Raw genomic sequence first — 21,811 nt, 5'->3', positions numbered from 1 at the left:
CAACCAGGTAGCTTTTTTTTTATCACAAGGGTATCAGGAAAAAATGCACCATAAAATGTATTGTGCATTTTCTCTTGAGTACGCAGATACCCCATATGTGGTGGAAATCAAATGTTTGGGCGCACGGCAGGACTCGGAAGGCAAGGAGCACCATTTCACAGTTAAATTGGTTGGAATTATTAGCGGACACCATGTTTCATTTGGAGACTCCCCTGAAGTGCCTAAACAATGGAGCTCCCCCACAATTGACCCCATTTTGGAAACTAGACCCCTCATGGAATTTATCTAGCTGTTTAGTGAGCACTTTGAACCCCTGGAGGCTTCACAAACGTTTGTAATGTTCAGCCGTGAAAATATTTTATTCTTTTTTTTACCACAAAATTGTTTTTTCAAACAGGTAGCTTTTTTTTCCACAAGGGTATCAGGAAAAAATGCACCATAAAATGTATTGTGCAATTTCTCCTGAGTATGACGATACCTCATATGTGGTGGAAATCAATTGTTTGGGCGTACGGCGGGGCTCAGAAGAGAAGGAGCGCCATTTCACAGTAAAATTGATTGGAATTATTAGCAGACGCCATGTTTCATTTGGAGACCCCCTGAGGTGCCTAAACAATGGAGCTCCCCCACATGTGATCCCATTTTGGAAACTAGACCCCCCCATACAAAAAAAATTAGTTTGGCGAAATAAAAAATACAGACATCAGTAAAAAAAAAAAAAAAGAGCGCCTGCCACTAAGACCAGTGCCAAACGTGAGAGCAATGCACGAGTCTCGCATCGCATCATCCACTGCAGTCTGGAAGCGAGCAACTGCGCTGGATAATGCGATGCGAGAGGGCGGGGCGGCAGATGAGAAAGGGTGCAGCGGATGGAAGATGAGAAAGGGCACAGCGGGTGGAGGAGCGGCAGAGGATGGGAAAGGGCGCAGCGGATGGATGATGGGAAATGGCGCAGCGGATGGATGGGAAATGGCGCAGCGGATGGATGGGAAATGGCGCAGCGGATGGATGGGAAATGGCGCAGCGGATGGAGGAGCGGCAGGCGAGATGGGGATACCTACCTTACAGGATGGATCTAGGCAGCAGGATCACAGCAGACAGAAGAGGCAGCAGATGAAGGAGGCAACAGATCGAGGAGGGTGAGAGGGGGCAGTAGATGGAAAATGGGAGAGAGCAGGCAGCAGATCGGGGAGGGGGGCAGAGTCTGATGGGAGAGAGAGATGGCACATGGAGGAGGGGGGGCCCCGGGGGGAGGGTGGCTTGCAGTACATGTGGGGGAGGGTGGCTTGCTTGCAGCACATGTGGGGGGAGGGTGGCTGGCTTGCAGCACATGTGGGGGGAGGGTGGCTGGCTTGCAGCACATGTGGTGGGAGGGTGGCTGGCTTGCAGCACATGTGGGGGGAGGGTGGCTGGCTTGCAGCACATGTGGGGGGGAGGGTCGCTGGCTTGCAGCACATGTGGGGGGAGGGTGGCTGGCTTGCAGCATATGTGGGGGGAGGGTGGCTGGCTTGCAGCACATGTGGGGGGAGGGTGGCTGGCTTGCAGCACATGTGGGGGGAGGGTGGCTGGCTTGCAGCACATGTAGGGGGAGGGTGGCTGGCTTGCAGCACATGTAGGGGGAGGGTGGCTGGCTTGCAGCACATGTGGGGGGAGGGTGGCTTGCAGCACATGTGCTGCAAGCCAGCCACCCTCCTTCCACATGTGCTGCAAGCCAGCCACCCTCCCCCCACATGTGCTGCAAGCCACCCTCCCCCCACATGTGCTGCAAGCCACCCTCCCCCCACGTGGGGGGAGGGTGGCTTGCAGCACATGGAGGGATAGGTGGTGTGGCGATGGAGAAGAAGGGGCCGCCGATGAAGGAGGCGGCGGCCGCAGATCGGGAGCAGTGGGGGCCGATTCGGGGGCAGCAGCGGCTGAAAAAGGTGGGTGCGACGGCGGCAGGGACAGTGGCGAGCATGGCGGCGGGGACAGCGGTGAAGCGGGAGCATGGCGGCGGGGACAGCGGTGGAGCGGGAGCATGGCGGCGGGGACAGCGGTGCATCGGGAGCATGGCGGCGGGGACAGCGGTGCATCGGGAGAATGGCGGCGGGGACAGCGGTGCATCGGGAGCATGGCGGCGGGGACAGCGGTGCATCGGGAGCATGGCAGCGGGGACAGCGGTGCATCGGGAGCATGGCGGCGTGGACAGCGGTGCATCGGGAGCATGGCGGCGGGGACAGCGGTGCATCGGGAGCATGGCGGCGGGGACAGCGGTGCATCGGGAGCATGGCGGCGGGGACAGCGGTGCATCGGGAGCATGGCAGCGGGGACAGCAGTGCATCGGGAGCATGGCGGCGGGGACAGCGGTGCATCGGGAGCATGGCGGCGGGGACAGCGGTGCATCGGGAGCATGGCGGCGGGGACAGCGGTGCATCGGGAGCATGGCGGCGAGGACAGCGGTGCATCGGGAGCATGGCGGCGGGGACAGCGGTGGAGCTGGAGCATGGCGCCGGGGACAGCGGTGCATCGGGAGCATGGCGGCGGGGACAGCGGTGCATCGGGAGCATGGCGGCGGGGACAGCGGTGCATCGGGAGCATGGCGGCGGGGACAGCGGTGCATCGGGAGCATGGCGGCGGGGACAGCGGTGCATCGGGAGCATGGCGGCGGGGACAGCGGTGCATCGGGAGCATGGCGGCGGGGACAGCAGTGCATCGGGAGCATGGCGGCGGGGACAGCGGTGCATCGGGAGAATGGCGGCGGGGACAGCGGTGCATCGGGAGCATGGCGGCGGGGACAGCGGTGCATCGGGAGCATGGCGGCGGGGACAGCGGTGCATCGGGAGCATGGCGGCGTGGACAGCGGTGCATCGGGAGCATGGCGGCGGGGACAGCGGTGCATCGGGAGCATGGCGGCGGGGACAGCGGTGCATCGGGAGCATGGCGGCGGGGACAGCGGTGCATCGGGAGCATGGCAGCGGGGACAGCAGTGCATCGGGAGCATGGCGGCGGGGACAGCGGTGCATCGGGAGCATGGCGGCGGGGACAGCGGTGCATCGGGAGCATGGCGGCGGGGACAGCGGTGCATCGGGAGCATGGCGGCGAGGACAGCGGTGCATCGGGAGCATGGCGGCGGGGACAGCGGTGGAGCGGGAGCATGGCGCCGGGGACAGCGGTGCATCGGGAGCATGGCGGCGGGGATAGCGGTGCATCGGGAGCATGGCGGCGGGGACAGCGATGGAGCGGGAGCATAGCGCCGGGGACAGCGGTGCATCGGGAGCATGGCGGCGGGGACAGCGGTGAAGCGGCAGCAGCAGTGGGGCGATCGGAGACAGCGGCAGCAGCGGCGGGGCGATCGGAGACAGCAGCGGGGACAGCGGTGAAGCGGGAGCAGCGGCGGGGCGATCGGAGACAGCGGCAGCAGCGGCGGGGCGATCGGAGACAGCGGCGGGGACAGCGGTGAAGCGGGAGCAGCGGCGGGGCGATCGGAGACAGCGGCGGGGACAGCGGTGAAGCGGGAGCAGCGGCGGGGCGATCGGAGACAGCGGCGGTGAAGCGGGATCAGCGGCGGGTACAGCGGTGAAGCGGGAGCAGCGGCGGGGCGATCGCGGACAGGGGCGGGCGGCGGGGACAACAACTTACCGCTCTCCTCGGCTTCCAGGGACGGTCACAGGCCGCAGATCCACATTGATTGGACAGAGCGGTCACAAGACCGGTCTCTCCAATCAGAGCTGGGGGCGGGTGAAGCATCGATCACCCAGCTCCAGCCAATGGCCAGTGCTACAGCAGCACTGATCAGGGCTGGATTTCAATGTTCCAGCCATTTTCAATGGCTAGAACATTACAGTGGCTGTAATTGGCTGAGCGGCGTTCGTCAGCCAATCACAGCCTCTGTAGGTTCGGGAAGGAGGCACCACCCCTCCTGAGGTCAGGCAGAGGTCCCCTCCTTCCCGAATCTACCGTTTAAGTAAATAAATTTCACTCCCCGGGGCTCCGGGACCGCGATTTCGCCATGACGTACTGAGTACGTCATGGGTCGTTTAGCACCATGTCACCATGACGTACTCAGTACGTCCAAGGTCGTTAAGGGGTTAAGAGAGTGAATATTCTTTTTTAACTGATATTCTCTTTAAACCTCATGCACAGGACCTTTGAAGCGTGTGGGTAACAAGAAATGGCCATCATCCTTTTTGTTCTCTACCGCCTTTTTCATTCTACTTTTTTGCCACAATAAATTTACCTCTTGAGACAGTGAGTGCTGCTATTTTTATTTCTTATCTTGAACCACTTTTATACTTCCACTTTTATACGCTATAGATATGTGTGAACCTCTGTGTCCAGTGTTGGCATCTCGGTGTGCCAAAAATTTACATTTTAATTCCATACCATTTAAAATAATTAGTATGGGTCATTTGACAAATATATACTTTACATTAGCATCATTTTTGAATTGTATTTTTTTGTTAAACATGTGGAGGGGTTAAATTTTTAACAGTAACTTTTTTATTTTTGCCACAAACGTTACAAAAAATGTTTTATTACGGAGTCTGGACCAGTTCAAATTTAAAATGACTTTTAGCAACCTACATTTAAAAAAAAGCCTATAAGTGACCCCATTTTTATTAACTGACTTTTGAAAGTACTCAAAAACACATTTAAAAAGGTAATTATCGCTTCAGGCGCTTCTACAAAAATGTTACTTTGGTCCTATATTTTACATTTTTTTCAAGAGTGGAAGGAGAAAAGGACCTCATAATTTTTTGTGCAATTTATGTTGAGTCCGTTAATAATGAATTTATGGTCAGAAACTACTGTTTGGGCGCAAAGCAGGGCTAGTAAAGGAAATGCACTTTTTGTTTTTTAGAGGATAATTTTGGATGTAATAGACTGAAAGACTGCAGACAGCATGTTGCATTTGTGGAGTCTCTAGGGAACCAAAACAGACGAAAAGATTAGAAGTGACCAATCTTTAAAACTACACCACAGAAGGAAATTATTGAGGTGTGTGTTGAGCATATTGAACACATAGGTGATTCACAGATGCTTACAACATTGCGGCGTCGAATTGAAAAACAACAAATTGTTACTGTGGCCTCTAATGTTTAATTTTCCCAAGAATTAAGAACAGAAAAATAACCAAAAAATTTGTTGTGAAATGTTTTTGATTACATCATTACCCCAAATCTGTTCAGAAACTACTGTTGGACACATAGCATTGCTTGGAAGGGACATAGTGGCATTTATATTCTGTAGCTCAATTTTGGCTAAAATACTGTAGATTGTGGAAGCTAGTTTGCATCTTCAGAGCCCCTAATATGCTAAAACAGCAAAAAAAAAAAAAAATTGAAGCCATATTGGAATCTACAACCCTCAAGGAATTCATGTATAGGTATTGTGAACATCTAGGTCTAACGGGTGCTTTACAGAGCATTATAACATTGGATGTGAAAATGAAAAATATATTTTTTCCCACTAAAATGCTGCTTTATACTCAAGTTTTTTATTTTGCCAAGTCTTAAAAGAAAAAGTGGACCACACAAATGGTTGTGAAATTTCTCCTGAGTAGAGTTGATCGCGGTTCGCGGTTCGAGGTTTTCCAGTTTGCGGCTCGAGTGATTTTGGGGGCTGTTCTAGATCGAACTAGAACTCGAGCTTTTTGTTAAAGCTCGATAGTTCTAGATACGTTCGAGAACGGTTCTAGCAGCAAAAAGACCAGCTAATTCCTAGCTGGCTTTCCGCTGTAATAGTGTAAGTCACTCTGTGACTCACACTATTATGACATTTCAGTGTATAGTGTGCGGGAACAACGCATTCAGATCACTGCTGTATGTATAATGGCGATCACCATTTTTTTTTTTTTCCTTGTCTTCCTTCCCTAAGCGCGCGCGTGTAGTGGGGAGGGCCAGCATGTCAGCCAATCCCAGACACACACACAGCTAAGTGGACTTTTAGAAAGAGAAGCAACGGCATGTGTGATAGGCTGTCCATGTCACATGTCCCTGCATTATAAAACCGGACATTTTCCGCCAGCACGCCATTATCTGCCTTCTGCGTCCATGGTGTCAGACGTCACTGGCGCAGCTCCTATCGCCGATACTGCTGTTTACGCTCCATACACAGCGCTGGACAGCTTAGGGATAGAACTTTCTATCAGTTCTTTTAAGGGCTCATACCGGCAGGGTCAGAGTCATAGGAGACAGAGTTTAAAACAGAGTTTAACATCTACACAAGATGACAGCGTCTGTGTAGCTAAGGTCATGGATTTCCTCGCTGCATTTCCCCATTAGGAGGGATAGAAAGGCAGGCTTCCTTTCCTCTACCCAGAGACCCACAACCCTGCCACTGTACCCTCCTGCCCTTTGCACACTCCAACTCATTGTTACTATGCCATTATACTAGCAAACACTGAGTGAACTTAGTGGCATCCTAAACGTGGCTATTGGACTTCTGTATAGTCCCACTAGTGCAAAGATATTTGCAGCACGTCTGCCTGCATTGCACACTCAAACTCATTATAACTAAGCCATTATACTAGCAAACACTGAGTGAACTTAGTGGCATCCTAAACGTGGCTATTGGACTTCTGCATAGTCCCAATAGTGCAAAGATATTTGCAGCACGTCTGCCTGCATTGCACACTCAAACTCATTGTTACTAAGCCATTATACTAGCAAACACTGAGTGAACCTAGTGGCATCCTAAACGTGGCTGTTGGACTTCAGTATTGTCCCACTGGTGCCAAGCTATTTGTAGCACCTGTGCAGGACACCCCCCTGCTCTGTTTTTAACCCCTTAGTGACGGAGCTAATTTTCACCTTAATGACCAGACCAAATTTTGCAATTCTGACCAGTGTCACTTCATGAGGTTATAACTCTGGAACGCTTCAACGGATCCCGGTGATTCTGAGATTGTTTTTTCATCACATATTGGACTTCATGTTAGTACCAAATTTAGGACAATATTTTTTGCGTTTATTGAAGAAAAAAATTGAATATTGGCAAACATTTTGAAAATTTAGCAATTTTCAACTTTTGAATTTTTATACCGTTAAACCAGAGATTTCTGTGACACAAAATAGTTAATAAATAACATTTCCCACATGTCTACTTTACATCAGCATAATTTTGGAAACAAAATTTTTTTTTGTTAGGAAGTTAGAGGGGTTCAAAGTTTATCAGCGATTTCTCATTTTTACATCAAAATTTACAAAACCATTTTTTTAGGGACCACATCACATTTGAAGTGACTTCAATAGGCCTAGATGACAGAAAATACCCAAAAGTGACACCATTATAAAAACTGCACCCCCCAAAGTACTCAAAACCACATTCAAGAAGTTTATTAACCCTTCAGGTGCTTCACATGAACAAAAGCAATGTGGAATGAAAAAAAGCAAAAATTAAATTTTACCTAAAAATGTTGCTCTAACCCAAATTTATTCACTTTTAGAAGACCTAACACAACAAAATGGACCCCAAAACTTGTTCCCCACTTTCTTATGAGTGCGCCGATACCCCACATGTGGTCAGAAACCTCTGTTTGGACAAATGGGAGGGCTCGGAACAGAAGGAGCAATATTTGAATTTTGGAAAGCAAATTTGGCTGAAATAGATTGCGAGCACCATGTTGCATTTACAGGTCCGCTAAGGTACCTAAACAGAAGAAACCCCTCACAAGTGACACCATTTTGGAAACTAGACCCCTCAAGGCTTCTATCTAGGGGTATAGTGAGCATTTTAGATCCACAGGTACTTCACAGATTTTGTTAACGTTACGTTGTCATATTGAAAATTTTAATAATTTTCTCAAAAATGTTGCTTTAGCATCAATTTTCTCACTTTTTCAAGAGGTAATTCCAAAAATTTGACCTCAAGGTTTGTTAACCACTTTTTTATGAGCGCGGTGATACCTCACATGTGGTCTGAAACCTTTGTTTGGACAAATGGGAGGGCTTGGAACGAAAGGAGCAATATTTGAATTTTGGAAAGGAAATTTGGCTGAAAAAGATTGCGGGCACCATGTCACATTTGGAGGACCCCTAAGGTACCTAAACAGCAGAAACCCCACACAAGTGACCCCATTTTGGAAACTAGGCCCCTCAAGGAATTTATCTAGATGTTTGGTGAGTACCCTGAACCCCCAGGTGCTTCACAGAATTTTATAACGTTGAGCCATGAAAAAAAAAAAAAAATTTTACCACAAAATTGTTATTTCAACCAGGTAGCTTTTTTTTTTACAAGAGTAAAAGGAAAAATTTCAGCATAACATTTATTGTGCAATTTCTCCTGAGTTTGGCGATACCTTATATGTGGTGGAAATCAACTGTTTGGGCGCATGGCAGGGCTCGGAAGGTAAGGAGTGCCATTTGACTGCAAAATTGGCTGGAATCAATAGCGGACGCCAGGTTGCATTTGGAGAGCCCCTGAGGTGCCTAAACAGTGGAGGTCCCCCACAAGTGACTCCATTCTGGAAACAAGACACCTCAAGGCTTTTATCTAGGTGTATAGTGAGCAGTATGAATCCACGAATACTTCACAGAATTTGATAAGCTTAGGTTGCCATATTGAAAATTTTCATTTTTTTCACAAAAATGTTGCTTCAGCATCAAATTTCTCACTTTTTCAAGAGACAACAACAAACCGTGGACCCAACAGGTTGTTATCCAATGTCTTATGAGCACAGGGATACCCCACATGTGGCCAAAAACCTCTGTTTGGATAAATGGGAGGGCTTGGAATGGAAGCAGCACCATTTGAATTCTGGAAAAGTTGAAATAAATTGCGGGCACCATGTCACATTTGCAGGGCCCCTTGGGTACCTATACATTAGAAACCCCCACAAGTGACCCCATTTTGGAAACTGGATTTTATTCAGGAGTATAATAAGCATTTTGAATCCACAGGTACTTCACAAAAATGTTGCTGTAGCAACCAATGTCTCACTTTTAGGCTATGTGGCCATGAGCCAGCGACACGGCGTCTAGTACACAGTGTCAGCCTCCTGCAGAGATGTGAGTGTTGTCCACGGGAGAACGCAGCTGCCCATGCCCACGATTTGGGTTCAGGCCGCTGTGGAGCTCTATGCTACCTGCAGAGAACACTCATCTCCGCAGCATAAATTGACATGCTGAGGCTCGGGAAGCTGCGCCACAGGTCAGTTTATGTGGCGGAGAAAAGAAGCACATTGGGCAAGCACATTGGGCATGGGATTTCTAAAAATCCTTCCACTGTGCTTCTACTGCACAATGCAGCGCTATGGATGCAGGGAAAACACTCTGCTCCCAAAACGCTGCAAATCCCGATTGTGGGCGCACAGCCTAAAATGCTGCAATGGATGAATGGATACATGTCAAACATATATAACGTCCCACCCCCTGCATATTCTAAGCTGGCGCCCTTTAGTGCCTTTCATGTGGCACTAAAGGGTGCCTAGCCTTGTATTTAGCCCCCCAAAAAAATAATAATTAAAATAAACGACGTGGGGTCCCCCCCATTTTTGATAGCCAGCTAGGGTAAAGCAGACAGCTGTAGCCTGCAAACCACAGCTGACAGCTTCACCTTGGCTGGTGATCAATTTGGAGGGCTCCCCAGGCGGTTTTTTTAAAAAAAACAAAACGTGGGGTCCCCCCCAAATTAGATCACCAGCCAAGGTGAAGCGGACAGCTGGGGTCTGGTATTCTCAGGGTGGGAAGAGCCATGGTTATTGGACTCTTCCCAGCCTAAAAATAGCAGGCCGCAGCCGCCCCAGAAGTGGCGCATCCATTAGATGCGCCAATCCTGGTGCTTCGCCCCAGCTCATCCCGCGCCCTGGTGCGGTGGCAGACGGGGTAATATATGGGGTTGATACCAGCTGTAATGTCACCTGGCATCAAGCCCTGGGGTTAGTGATGTCACGGCATCTAAACAGATACCCGACATCACTAACCCAGTCAAGTAATAGACAAAAAAAAAGACAAAAAAAAAATTTATTTGAAAAAAAAACTCCCCGAAACATTCCTCTTTCCCCAATTTATTGAAAATAAAGAAATTACGGTCGCTGTAATCCGCTGTAATCCGTGAGGTCCCACGCCGACTCTGGATCTTCTAGAATATGGGGGGCACGTTCAGGGAACGTATCCCCCATTTTCTGGAAGAGCAAGCTCTCCATGAGCAGTGTGGGTGCAGTAATCTGAGAATACTGCACTCACACTGCCCCGGTCCAACTTAGGGCAGAGTGACCTGCAGTAACCTCATTCCAGAATATGAGGGGCACGCTCACAGAACGTACCCCCCATTTTCTGGAACAGCAGTCTCTCCATGTGAGGACCACACTCCTCACATGGAGAGACTGCTGATTACTGCACTCACTCTCCCCCGGTCCACAGTGGAGCAGCCTGTGCATCAGCAACGTCAGCGTCCCTGCAAGACTGACGTCGCTGATGCACAGGCTGCTCCACTGTGGACCGGGGGAGGAATCCAGCTGACAGCCGCTGTCTGCGCATGCGCCGTCAGCATTCAAGAAGGAGGCGGCGTGATCGCGGGACGGATCACCAGACAGGTAACGTATGACCGGGGGCTGGGGGGGGGGGGTGATGGGGGGTGACCTAGTGGGACCTGGGGGGACCTGGGGAACCCTTTCTGCCGCATGTGACGTGTCACATGCGGCAGAAAGAGCAGAATGAATGCGGGGGAGGGGGGGGTGGCTCTGGAGACCCGGAGGGGGCTCCGGTGACCAGAGGGCTCCGGTGGACCGGAGGAGGGGTCAGGGGGAGGACATTTCCCTCCGATCTGAAATGTTTGATCATTTCAGATCGGAGGGAAATGAATGCAGAGCCGGCGGCGGCAGTTTTCAGCGCGCGTCGGCGCCATCTTGCACGCTCCGGAGGGGGGCTCTGAAGAACTGGAGGGGGCTCCAGGGACCAAAGAGCTCCGGTGTACCGGAGGAGAGGTCAGGAGGGGGACATTTCCCTCCGATCTGAAATGTTTGATCATTTCAGATCGGAGGGAAATGAATGCAGAGCCGGCGGCGGCGGGAGTTTTCAGCGCGCGTCGGCGCCATCTTGGATTTTCCGGGGGGGGGGGGGGTTGGATGGATTTCTCCGGTACCGGGGGCTTTGGGGGCACTAAGGGCTCACATTTATTTCTCATCTGACATGTTTGATCACGTCAGATGAGAAATAAATAGATTTTACCAGCCATTTTTTTTTTTTTTATGTTGTCGCCGGTATACGGTGTATACCGGCGATCGCATTAACGGGGTGCATAAAAAACACCCCGATTCATAATCTGGGGGGTCTCAGCTACCCCGGGTAGCTGAAACCCCCGAGATTTTTCGTCACTGGGGGGCGCTACAGGGTTTTTCCGGCCTGACGTCTCAAGACGTCGGAACAGAATAAGTACCCTGTTTTTCCGACGTCTTGAGACGTTAGGCCGTCGCTATGGGGTTAATAAGCTATAATGATAGCAAAAAATACTGCCATTTAGTGGCATCATAGAACTGGCTGTTGTATTTCATTATTGTCCCACTGGTGCCAAGCTATTTGTAGCACCTCTGCATGACACCCTCATGCACATTTTGCTACGCTAATGTTATAGCAAACTCAGAGAAGTCATTGCTGCATTTGATAATTCGGAGGGATAGAAAGTGAGGCTTCCTTTAGCTTTTCCTTCTGTTCATAGACAGCATCTACAAGTCCACACCCGAAGAGCAATTTCTCCTCCACGTGTAAGTGTGGAGAGGCAGCTAGTGCGCATTCGTGTGCCGATTTACCCCAGCTGCAGCCTAACTACAGTGTTTCGCCTAGTGAGTATGCTCAGCCTGACTGTGCCATTCCTGAGGCTAAGTCTTCATTTCGGGATGCAGCGCATGCTCCCACACTTAGTGCGAAAAGCCTCTTTGCACAGGTACTTGCATTCCGTGCCGGGTCTAAGTCCTGTTTTGTGCCTAGACACCATGCTAAAGCTGATAGTCTTTTTTCAGAGACTGTATTTCATGCAACTGACCATGCTCAGGCACTTACTGCATCAGAGACTAGGTCAGGTAATGAACTCTTTGGCCCTGCCCCTGATGTGGGGGGCCCATATAGACCACAGGGCATCAGGTGTCCTGACGATGTGGGCAGGCCACTCCCAAATGGCTTGCAGAGGCCCGCCCCTATGACTTGTCACCTCATTATTGATGGTCAGACGATGACTGGTAAGGTATTTGTGTCGTGGCAGCCATGAGGTCATTATTGAAGTTGCGGTTTTAAATAGGACACTAGTTATGCCACTCATGACGTGTCCCTCTGCTTTTGTCTCCAGGAGGTGCATTGTGGTCCACCATGGTTTGGGGCGGACCCAGGTTATAAAACGGGCTGGAACAAACAAGGAGGTGCGCAGTCTTCTGTTATGCTCCGAAAGAGCACACCTCCATGTGTTGAACCCATTGCGGCTTTAGGCCAGAGGTAGGCAGGGATAGGGCGTCGATGCAGGCCGCCACCACAGTTGGTAACGCAGAACGGTTAAGACCAGCTCCTGTCGTACAAGTCCTGCTTGTGCAGCCCAATAGCATTAACAGGCCTGCTTCTGCTGATGCGCCTGCTGTCCACAGGTGTGGCCCCAATGCACACGGTCAGCGCACTGAATGGCCCCTGTGATGTTAACAGGGAGTTCCTGGGCTGGGTGGGCGTGTGGACCCTGTGACGCTAACAGGGCTCCCACTCTCAAGATCCGAGTGGCGTCTAACTCGGTTCAGGCAACTCTTAGTTTCATAGCCACACAGCTCTGTATCCTCCACCTAACCTTCCAGTTGCCAACCTCTCCTTTTCCATCTGGGAGCACGGTGGACATTGACTGCTGATGGGGATATATACCTTTCTCTTTCTTTTCTTAATAATTTTCGTTATATAGCGGTAACATAGTATATACCACCTTATCCAAATCTGCCAGTCCCACCGTAACAGATGGTGTTTCTTCATCAAATGTTACTTTTGCTTAACCAACAAACCCACGGACAAAAACTTTTTTCCCCTTTCCAACACACCTGTTCCTCTTTCCACCAGCATCTGTCCTTTTTCAACTCATTTGGTATATGACCAAAAGTGCCACTCTGCAGGGACACCGTACTCAATGCCGTCTCAGCACAGCAGCCAGCCCTCGGTCCCTCAGATGTGGACAAGTAAAAGACCATTTGCTCCTATCCATGACAAAGCGTTGAGATTCACTCTGTGCAGCACTGGTGTTTACTGATAAAAGCAGATCTAAGAATCCGTACCACCTTCTGCAGATACTCCTGTATACGTGCGTCCCTTTCTATGGCAGGAATTATTTAGCCAAATTTGGTCTTGTACCGAGGATCTAACAGCGTGGCAACCCAGTAGTTAGCATTACTTTGAATTCGTACAATCCGAGGGTCATGTTGTAGGAGGACCAAGTCCTTGGTTTGTTGGTGGCAGAGAGGTGAGAATCGGGCCTCCTTCCTCTGCCCTCTCCCCCAAACCTCGCACAACCGAAATGTGAGCAAGCTCTCACTCATCTGCTGAGTCTTCCATGCCCATCGCAAGTTCGTCCTCCATTTCTTCATGGGCTCCTGCACCTTCCTCAACAATTTTTGCTGATACTATGCGCCCTTGTTAATCCCTATCCCCCACCATGACTGCCGCCTAGGTGCCGCTCACCGTATGGACCTTGTACATCTTATTATGCCTTCTGCATATGACTCCTCCTGTACTTCCTCCCCTTCCTCTTGGACCAACACCTGACTCCGAATAATGCTTACAGTGTGCTCCATCTTGTAGATGACCAGAATTGTCACGCTGAGAATGGCATCGCCATGGCTAAACATCTTCGTCGACATTTGTAAACTGTGTAGAAGGGTGCATAGGTCCTTGATCTGACACCACTCCAGCAGCGTGATCTGCACCACCTCTGGATCAAGTTAGCCCAGGGTATACGTCATGCCGTATTTCAGCAGGGCTCTGCGGTGCTGTCACAGATGCTGCAACATGTGCAGATTCCAATTCTTGCGTGTCGGAACATCGCATTTCCGGCGTTTAACCGCCAGACCCTAAGACTTCAGGAGCGATGAAAGCTGCTGGGTGCGAAGGATGAAAGTGAGCACATAGCAGCGTGCCCGCTGCACAAGGCCATGTAGGCTGGGATGGTATTTTAAAAATTGCTGGAGAATCAGATTCAACACGTGAGCCATACAAGGCACATGTGTCACATTGCCCTGACGAAGGGCCGCAGACAGGTTTGCATCATTGTCGCACACGGCTGTTAAGTCACCAACGTAGTCCACTCAATCAATTTGTACTCCGGTCGCCAGGTGACAACGTGTTCCTTTCGTGCATAGTGCTGATGATGGGAAAGGAGTCGATGCCAGCGGCGCAGGTGGACGCAGGTTATGCTCACCACTGGGCTGCGTTACCTTGACAGATGCAGAACCACAGGCTGAATGTAGGTGGTGGGTATCTCACAGATGAAGTACCATCATTCAGCTACAACCAATGGGAAAACACCACACCCTTTTTTAGGCCCCTCCTGTCTGCAGACCACTGCCAGACAAAGCTATGAACCTCTTGTTACTGTTACCCTCAGTTCAGTTTTATGAGTTTGTGTGCTTGTTACCTGACTACTTTTCCTGCTTGCTGTTTATGTACCTTGTTGGCCGATCCGCATTTCACCTCTGCTTGTTTTCTGATTAAGTCCTGGCCATCCCTTTCTGTTCATCTTCCTCAATTAATGTTTTTGACCCTGCATGACTACTATTCTCTGGAACTGCAGCCTTCCACAGGTATTGATCAACTTGGGCCCTGTGTAATTCCAAATCACTGTATAGGGGTTAAAGGGTTTCAGGGTTCTTGGTGTCCAGCTTGGTGAGTGGCTTGCCTCTAGGCTATCCTTTACAGCCCATCTGAGTGTGTCGATCCAGGCAGGCGTTACACCGTGCCCTCTGCAGAAGGCCATGTAGGCCGGGATAGTGTTTTAAAAATTGCTGGACAACCAGGTTCAACACATGAGCCATACAAGGCACGTGTGCCACATGGCCCTGAAGAAGGGTCGCAGACTAGTTTGCATCATTGTCGCACCCGACCTTCCCTGGCTGCTGGTTGAGTGGAGACAACCATTGATGAAACTCGGTCTCACTCTCCAGAGCTAACCGTCCACAATTACTCAGCGGTGTCTCACTTTTCCCCTACATTTCAAAGTAAACATTTGACCGCCTGATGGCCTTGAGCTCTGCTGCCAGCATAGTAAGGAGGTGTGTGGGATTCCTTGGGAGCAGTTACAATGCAAGTGGCCTGACCACACAGGGTTTGGGCCGAGGTGGAGGACCCACACGAGGTTGAGGAGGCAGAAGCAGTGGAGGAACTTGTACATACAGATGAAGGATTGACACACAAGTCGTGTATATGGCAAGACTTGTACAGCAAACCCTTCTCCATCTCTCACCATAGTTACTCAGTGCCCAGTCAGCAACATGTAACTCTCCTGTCCATGCTTACTGGTCCAAAAATATGTGGTGAAATGCACCCTGTCACACACAGAGTTTCTAAAGGAATCGGTGAGGTTGTGTGCGACCTGCTGTGGTAGCGCGGGCACGCCTTTCTTGGAGAAGGAGTGACGACTGGCCATCGGCTCTTGGGGCACTGCAATGGGCATAAGGTCTCGAAAATCCTCGATCTCAAAAGGGTGTAAAGGCAGCCTTTCTGTTGCCAACAAGTTGCAGATGATGAAACTCAACCTTTTAGGCATGTCATGCCCTTCGAAAATCATGTAAAACACAGCGAGGGGACTCCAACCACAGTCTCCCTCGTTGCTACTAATTGGGCCACACACACCCCACTTGACTGGCATCAGTTGACCCCCCTTTTGAAAAAGAAAAAGATGCTTTGCATGAAGCACTCACAAAAATATGCGTGCCTTTCCCGTCCCCTGGATGACCCAGGGGAAGAAAAGTCCTCTGAGAGCCATGACTTGTTCATCTTGGTTCTTTTAGAAACACAGCGAGGGGACTCCAACCACAGTCTCCCTCGTTGCCACTAATTGAGCCACACACACCCCACTTGACTGGCCTCAGTTGACCCCCGTTTTGAAAAAGAAAAAGATGCTTTGCATGAAGCACTCTCAAAAATACGTGTGCCTTTCCCGTCCCCTGGATGACCCAGGGGAAGAAAAGTCCTCTGAGAGCCATGACTTGTTCATCTTCGTTCTTTTAGAAACACAGCGAGGGGACTCCAACCACAGTCTTTCTCATTGCCACTAATTGGGCCACACACACCCCACTTGACTGGCATCACTTTACCCCCCTTTTCAAAATGAAAAAGATGCTTTGCATGAAGCACTCTCAAAAATATGCGTGCCTTTCGCCTCCCCTGGATGACCCAGGGGAAGAAAAGTCCTCTGAGAGCGATGTCCACATTGTCAGTGGACAGACACGTGTGCTTATCTGCCAGCAGACCCCCAGCAGCACTGAAGACAGGTTCCGAGAGAACGCTGGCTGCAGGACACGACAAGATCCCCAAGCCGTACGTGGCAAGCTCAGGCAATTTATCCATATTGGATGCCTAAAATGAGCAGGGCTCAAGATGCACAGTAATGGCATCGATGTTTCCTTGCATATACTCATATATCTGTGTCTCCTAATCTTTTTCCTTGTCCAGCTCTATTGTTTTCGCATGAGTACATGTCCTTGTCACTTTCCAATGTGTTTGTGTTGTGTTGTGAGTTGTTTGTCACCTTTTGGACACCTTTGAGGGCGTTTTCTAGGTGTTTTTATGTGTTTGTGATTGCCTGCCATTGTTTCCTATGCAGTTCGAGTTCGGTTCGTCGAACGTTCGACGATCCGAACTCGTACGGGACCTCCGTTCGGTGAACCGACCTCGAGCCGAACCGCGACCGGTTCGCTCATCTCTACTCCTGAGTTTGCCAACACCCAATTTGTGGTAGGAAACTGCTGTTTAGGCACTTTGCAAGGCATAAAATGGCAGGTGCGCTATTTCAATTTAGGACTACCATTTTGGCTGTAATATACTGTATACATCATTGTCACATTTGAAGAGTCCCTGACATGCGAAATCAGCAGAAACCCCCACAAGTGACCCCATTTTGGAAACTCTCCATTGACAGCAGTCTGACCCTATTCTCAAAATAAATTTGGATCATTGTGGTGGGAAATGCATCAATCATTCCTTTGTCACAGAGCATGTTTATATATATAAGATTTACTTGTGCTTTGTCACCGTAGTGAAGTAGTATTGACATTACAGTAAAAAAATAGAAAGTAAATACAATTTGAAAAAAAAACATAGTGAAAAATGTTAAACGTTTATTAAGTCTTTTGTTAGTATGTTTCCGCTAAAAAAAGTTTAACTTATCATCATTTCATGGTTGGGGTATTAATGACCTCACAAAGTAATCCTCCTATCCCACATAAAACATAATAGCAGCTGGGTGGTGATGGGTGGTGATGGGGCAGAAACCAATATACCTCTAATCCTCTAGGACTTCCCTACAAAATCTATTTTTTGTTTACAGTACCCTAAGTTGTAGACAGTCTAAAAATATGACCTACCTGAACTCTAACATCTATGATAAAACATGGAATGATAACAAATGATTAAAAAGAATTTCTTCTATCTGACTATACCTGAGCAGACAACTCCAGCATCTTCATTGTGGCCACAGTTGTGTACTGTATATGGTTGGTGTTGACAGTCCCATACACGTTGTTCATTGCCGGTACATTGCACATCATCCAATACAATTTGTCCTTGTCCTTGGCCAAAAGCAGCACTGCCATTAGCTGCAAGTGCGTTGCCACAATGTAACTGCCTGCATACAACTTGTGCAGCGTTCAAATCAAAATAATCATCACACACAGTTCCCCATGCTCCATTATAGAGGATTTCTACACGACCGTTACATTGACCATTGCCATTTACAAGTCTTAAAGACATGTCTGAACCTAAAAATAAAATAGGAAAATTGTCATTTCCAAAAATTTTACACTTTAAATAGTCTCAATGAAATAGTCCAAACAGGGTAGTCAACTTAATTCTATTTTTTCTGGACATTTTATAAAAAAAAACCCTGAAAGACAATATTTTTATAGACACATGGAAAAACCATGGGAAATCATTAAGATTACAAGGGATATTTGTCTGCAGTCCATATATTTGATAAGAAACCATTAGCTGCATTCACTGAAAACTAAAACATGATGATAAATGCAGTCAAAATAACTTGTATAAGTTTTTTCAGGCTCAAAAACTTCATGGACGCCTTACTTATTTTTGCTGACAGGGCCAAAAAGTGACTAATTTTTATGCACTGTCATGAAGGTTCTGGATGGCTGGCTACACTTTTTTCTAACCTGCACAAAATGTTGAATAAAAGTGCAATGTGTCAACGGGTCAACTTCCATCTTAATCGGAATTCCAGCCTTCTGATATCCTGTTTACCCTCACTTATACATGCATTAAAAGAGTGAATATTCTTTTTTAACTGAATATTCTCTTTAAACCTCCTGCACAGGAACTTTGAAGCGTGTGGGTAACACAAAATGGCCATCATCCTTTTTGTTCTCTACCGCCTTTTTCATTCTACTTTTTTGCAACAATAAATTAAACTCTTGAGACAGTGAGTGCTGCTATTTTTATTTCTTATCTTGAACCACTTTTATACTTCCACTTTTATACGCTATAGATATGTGTGAACCTCTGTGTCCAGTCTTGGCATCTCGGTGTGCCAAAAATTTACATTTTAATTCCATACCATTTAAAATAATTAGTATGGGTCGTTGGACAAATATATACTTTACATTAGCATCATTTTTGAATTGTATTTTTTTGTTAAACATGTAGAGGGGTTAAATTTTTAACAGTAACTTTTTATTTTTGCCACAAACGTTACAAAAAATGTTTTATTACGGAGTCTGGACCACTTCAAATTTAAAATGACTTTTAGCAACCTACATTTAAAAAAAAGCCTAAAAGTGACCCCATTTTTATTAACTGACTTTTGAAAGTACTCAAAACCACATTTAAAAAGGTAGTTATCCCTTCAGGCGCTTCAAGGAATTAAAATGAAGAAGTGAAAAGAAAAAAATAGTTATTTCCACAAAAATGTTACTTTGGTGCTATATTTTTTATTTTTTCAAGAGTGGAAGGAGAAAAGGGATCTCATCATTTTTTGTGCAATTTATGTTTAGTTTGTTAATACTGGATTTGTGGTCAAAAACTACTGTTTGGGCGCAAAGCAGGGCCAGGAAAGGAAATGCACTATTTGTTTTTTAGAGGATAATTTTGGATGTAATAGACTGAAAGACTGCATACAGCATGTTGCATTTGTTGAGTCTCTAGGGAACCAAAACAGACGAAAAGATTAGAAGTGACCAATCTTTAAAACTACACCACAGAAGGAAATCATTGAGGTGTGTGTTGAGCATATTGAACACATAGGTGATTCACAGATGTTTACAACATTGGTAACCAAGATAAACATCGGGTATCCAAGCAAAGCGCTTTGGTTAGTAACCCGATGTTTATCCTAGTTACGTGCAGGAAGCCCACACTTCCCCGCTCAGCACGCTCCGCCCCCTCCTGCCCACGGCATGTACACACGTACACACACACACACACACTCTGCACACACACTCTGCACACATGGTCCCGCTCGGCTTACCTGCGGTGATGAAGTCCCGACCTCAGCGCTGTCACTGTCCTCCATGGCCGCCGCTTGTCACATCACCTTCTCTCGCTTCCGACACGAGACTGACTAGCAGTGACGTCACGGGCCTCTCGCGATACTTGGCTGTGAAGGCGGCGGTCATTGAACTCAGTGACAGGTCCTGTCGGCAGTGCAGGAGATCAGCGCAGGTAATGTACCTCGCTGACAGCAGCACTTGTCATCCCCTGCAGTGACCTGGGCTGACCTATTGATGTTAGCTCAGGTCACTGCATTGCTCTCCCAGCCAATGGGGAACATTCTGCTCTTCATTGACTGGGACAGTGTGGTTCGTCATGGCAACCCCTTGGATTACACCAGACCTGGATTTGTTTTTCTTTCTAATAAATTGGTTAACCCCTTCACCCCCGGCCACTAAAACACCCTAATGACCGGGCCATTTTTTGCAATTCTGACCAGTGTCACTTTGACAGGTTATAACTCTGGAACGCTTCAACGGATCCTGGCGATTCTGAGATTGTTTTTTCATGACATATTGTACTTCATGTCAGTGGTAAATTTAGGCCGATATTTTTTGCGTTTATTTGTGAAAATTTAGGAAATTGTGCGAAAATTTGGAAAATTTCGCAATTTTCAAACATTGAAAATTTATGGCCATAAATCTGAGAGATATGTCACACAAAATAGTTACTAAATAACATTTCCCACTTGTCAACTTTACACCAGCGCAATTTTCGAAAGAATTTTTTTTTTCGTTAGGAAGTTAACAGGGGTCAAAATTCATCAGCAATTTCTTATTTGTCCAACAAAATTTACAAAATATTTTTTTTAGGGACCACATCACATTTGAAGTGCCTTTGAGAGGCCGAGGTGACAGAAAATACCCAAAAGTGACCCCATTCTAAAAACTGCACCCCTCATACTGCTCAAAACCACATCCAAGAAGTTTATTAACCCTTTAGGTGCGTCACAGGAACCAAAGCAATGTGGAAGGAAAAAATGAAAATTTTACTTTTTAACACAAAAATGTTACTTTAGCCATAAAATTTTCATTTTTACAAGGGAGAAAAGAGAAAGTGCACCCTACAATTTATTATGCATTTTGTCCTGAGTACGCTGATACCCCATATGGGGTAAAAATCAATTGTTTGGGTGCACGGCAGAGGTCGAAAGGCAAGGAGCGCCATTTGAATTTTTGAACACAAAATTAGCTGCACTCATTAGCGGACGCCATGTCGGGTTTGAAGACCCCCTGAGGTGCCTAAACAATGAAGCTCCCCCACAAGTGACCCCATTTTGGAAACTAGAGCCCTCAAATATTTTTTCTAGATGTTTGATGAGCACTTTGAACACCTGGGGGCTTCACAGAAGTTTATAACGTTGAGCCGTGAAAAGAAAAAAAAATTTTTTACCACAAAACTGTTGCTTCAACTAGGTAGCTTTTTTTTTCACAAGGGTATCGGGAAAAAATGCAACATAAAATGTATTGTCCATTTTCTCCTGAGTACGCAGATACCTCATATGTGGTGGAAATCAAATGTTTGGACACACGGCAGTGCTCGGAAGGCAAGGAGCGCCATTTGAATTTTTGAACGCAAAATTAGCTGCACTAATTAGCGGACGCCATGTCGGGTTTGAAGACCCCCTGAGGTGCCTAAACAATGGAGCTCCCCCACAAGTGACCCCATTTTGGAAACTAGAGCCCTCAAATATTTTTTCTAGATGTTTGATGAGCACTTTGAACACCTGGGGGCTTCACAGAAGTTTATAACGTTGAGCCGTGAAAAGAAAAAATAAATTTTTTACCACAAAACTGTTGCTTCAACTAGGTAGCTTTTTTTTTCACAAGGGTATCGGGAAAAAATGCAACATAAAATGTATTGTCCATTTTCTCCTGAGTACGCAGATACCTCATATGTGGTAGAAATCAAATGTTTGGACACACGGCAGTGCTCGGAAGGCAAGGAGCGCCATTTGAATTTTTGAACGCAAAATTAGCTGCACTAATTAGCGGACGCCATGTCGGGTTTGAAGACCCCCTGAGGTGCCTAAACAATGGAGCTCCCCCACAAGTGACCCCATTTTGGAAACTAGAGCCCTCAAATATTTTTTCTAGATGTTTGATGAGCACTTTGAACACCTGGGGGCTTCACAGAAGTTTATAACGTTGAGCCGTGAAAAGAAA

General features: G+C 47.7%; 1 protein-coding gene across 1 annotated transcript in view; it reads right to left on the bottom strand.

Moving 5' to 3' along the window:
* Positions 1-21,811, bottom strand: part of LOC142312634 (scavenger receptor cysteine-rich domain-containing protein DMBT1-like) — a 69,560-nt gene that overhangs the window by 31,943 nt on the left and 15,806 nt on the right. Inside the window, exon 4 of the mRNA XM_075351631.1 lies at positions 17,588-17,899. Coding sequence (XP_075207746.1) covers positions 17,588-17,899 — 312 coding nt within the window. The remainder of the gene's footprint in view (positions 1-17,587; positions 17,900-21,811) is intronic.

Source organism: Anomaloglossus baeobatrachus, chromosome 5 (assembly GCF_048569485.1).
Source record: "Anomaloglossus baeobatrachus isolate aAnoBae1 chromosome 5, aAnoBae1.hap1, whole genome shotgun sequence".
NCBI lineage: Eukaryota > Metazoa > Chordata > Amphibia > Anura > Aromobatidae > Anomaloglossus > Anomaloglossus baeobatrachus.
This window is presented reverse-complemented; position numbering and strand designations above follow the sequence as displayed.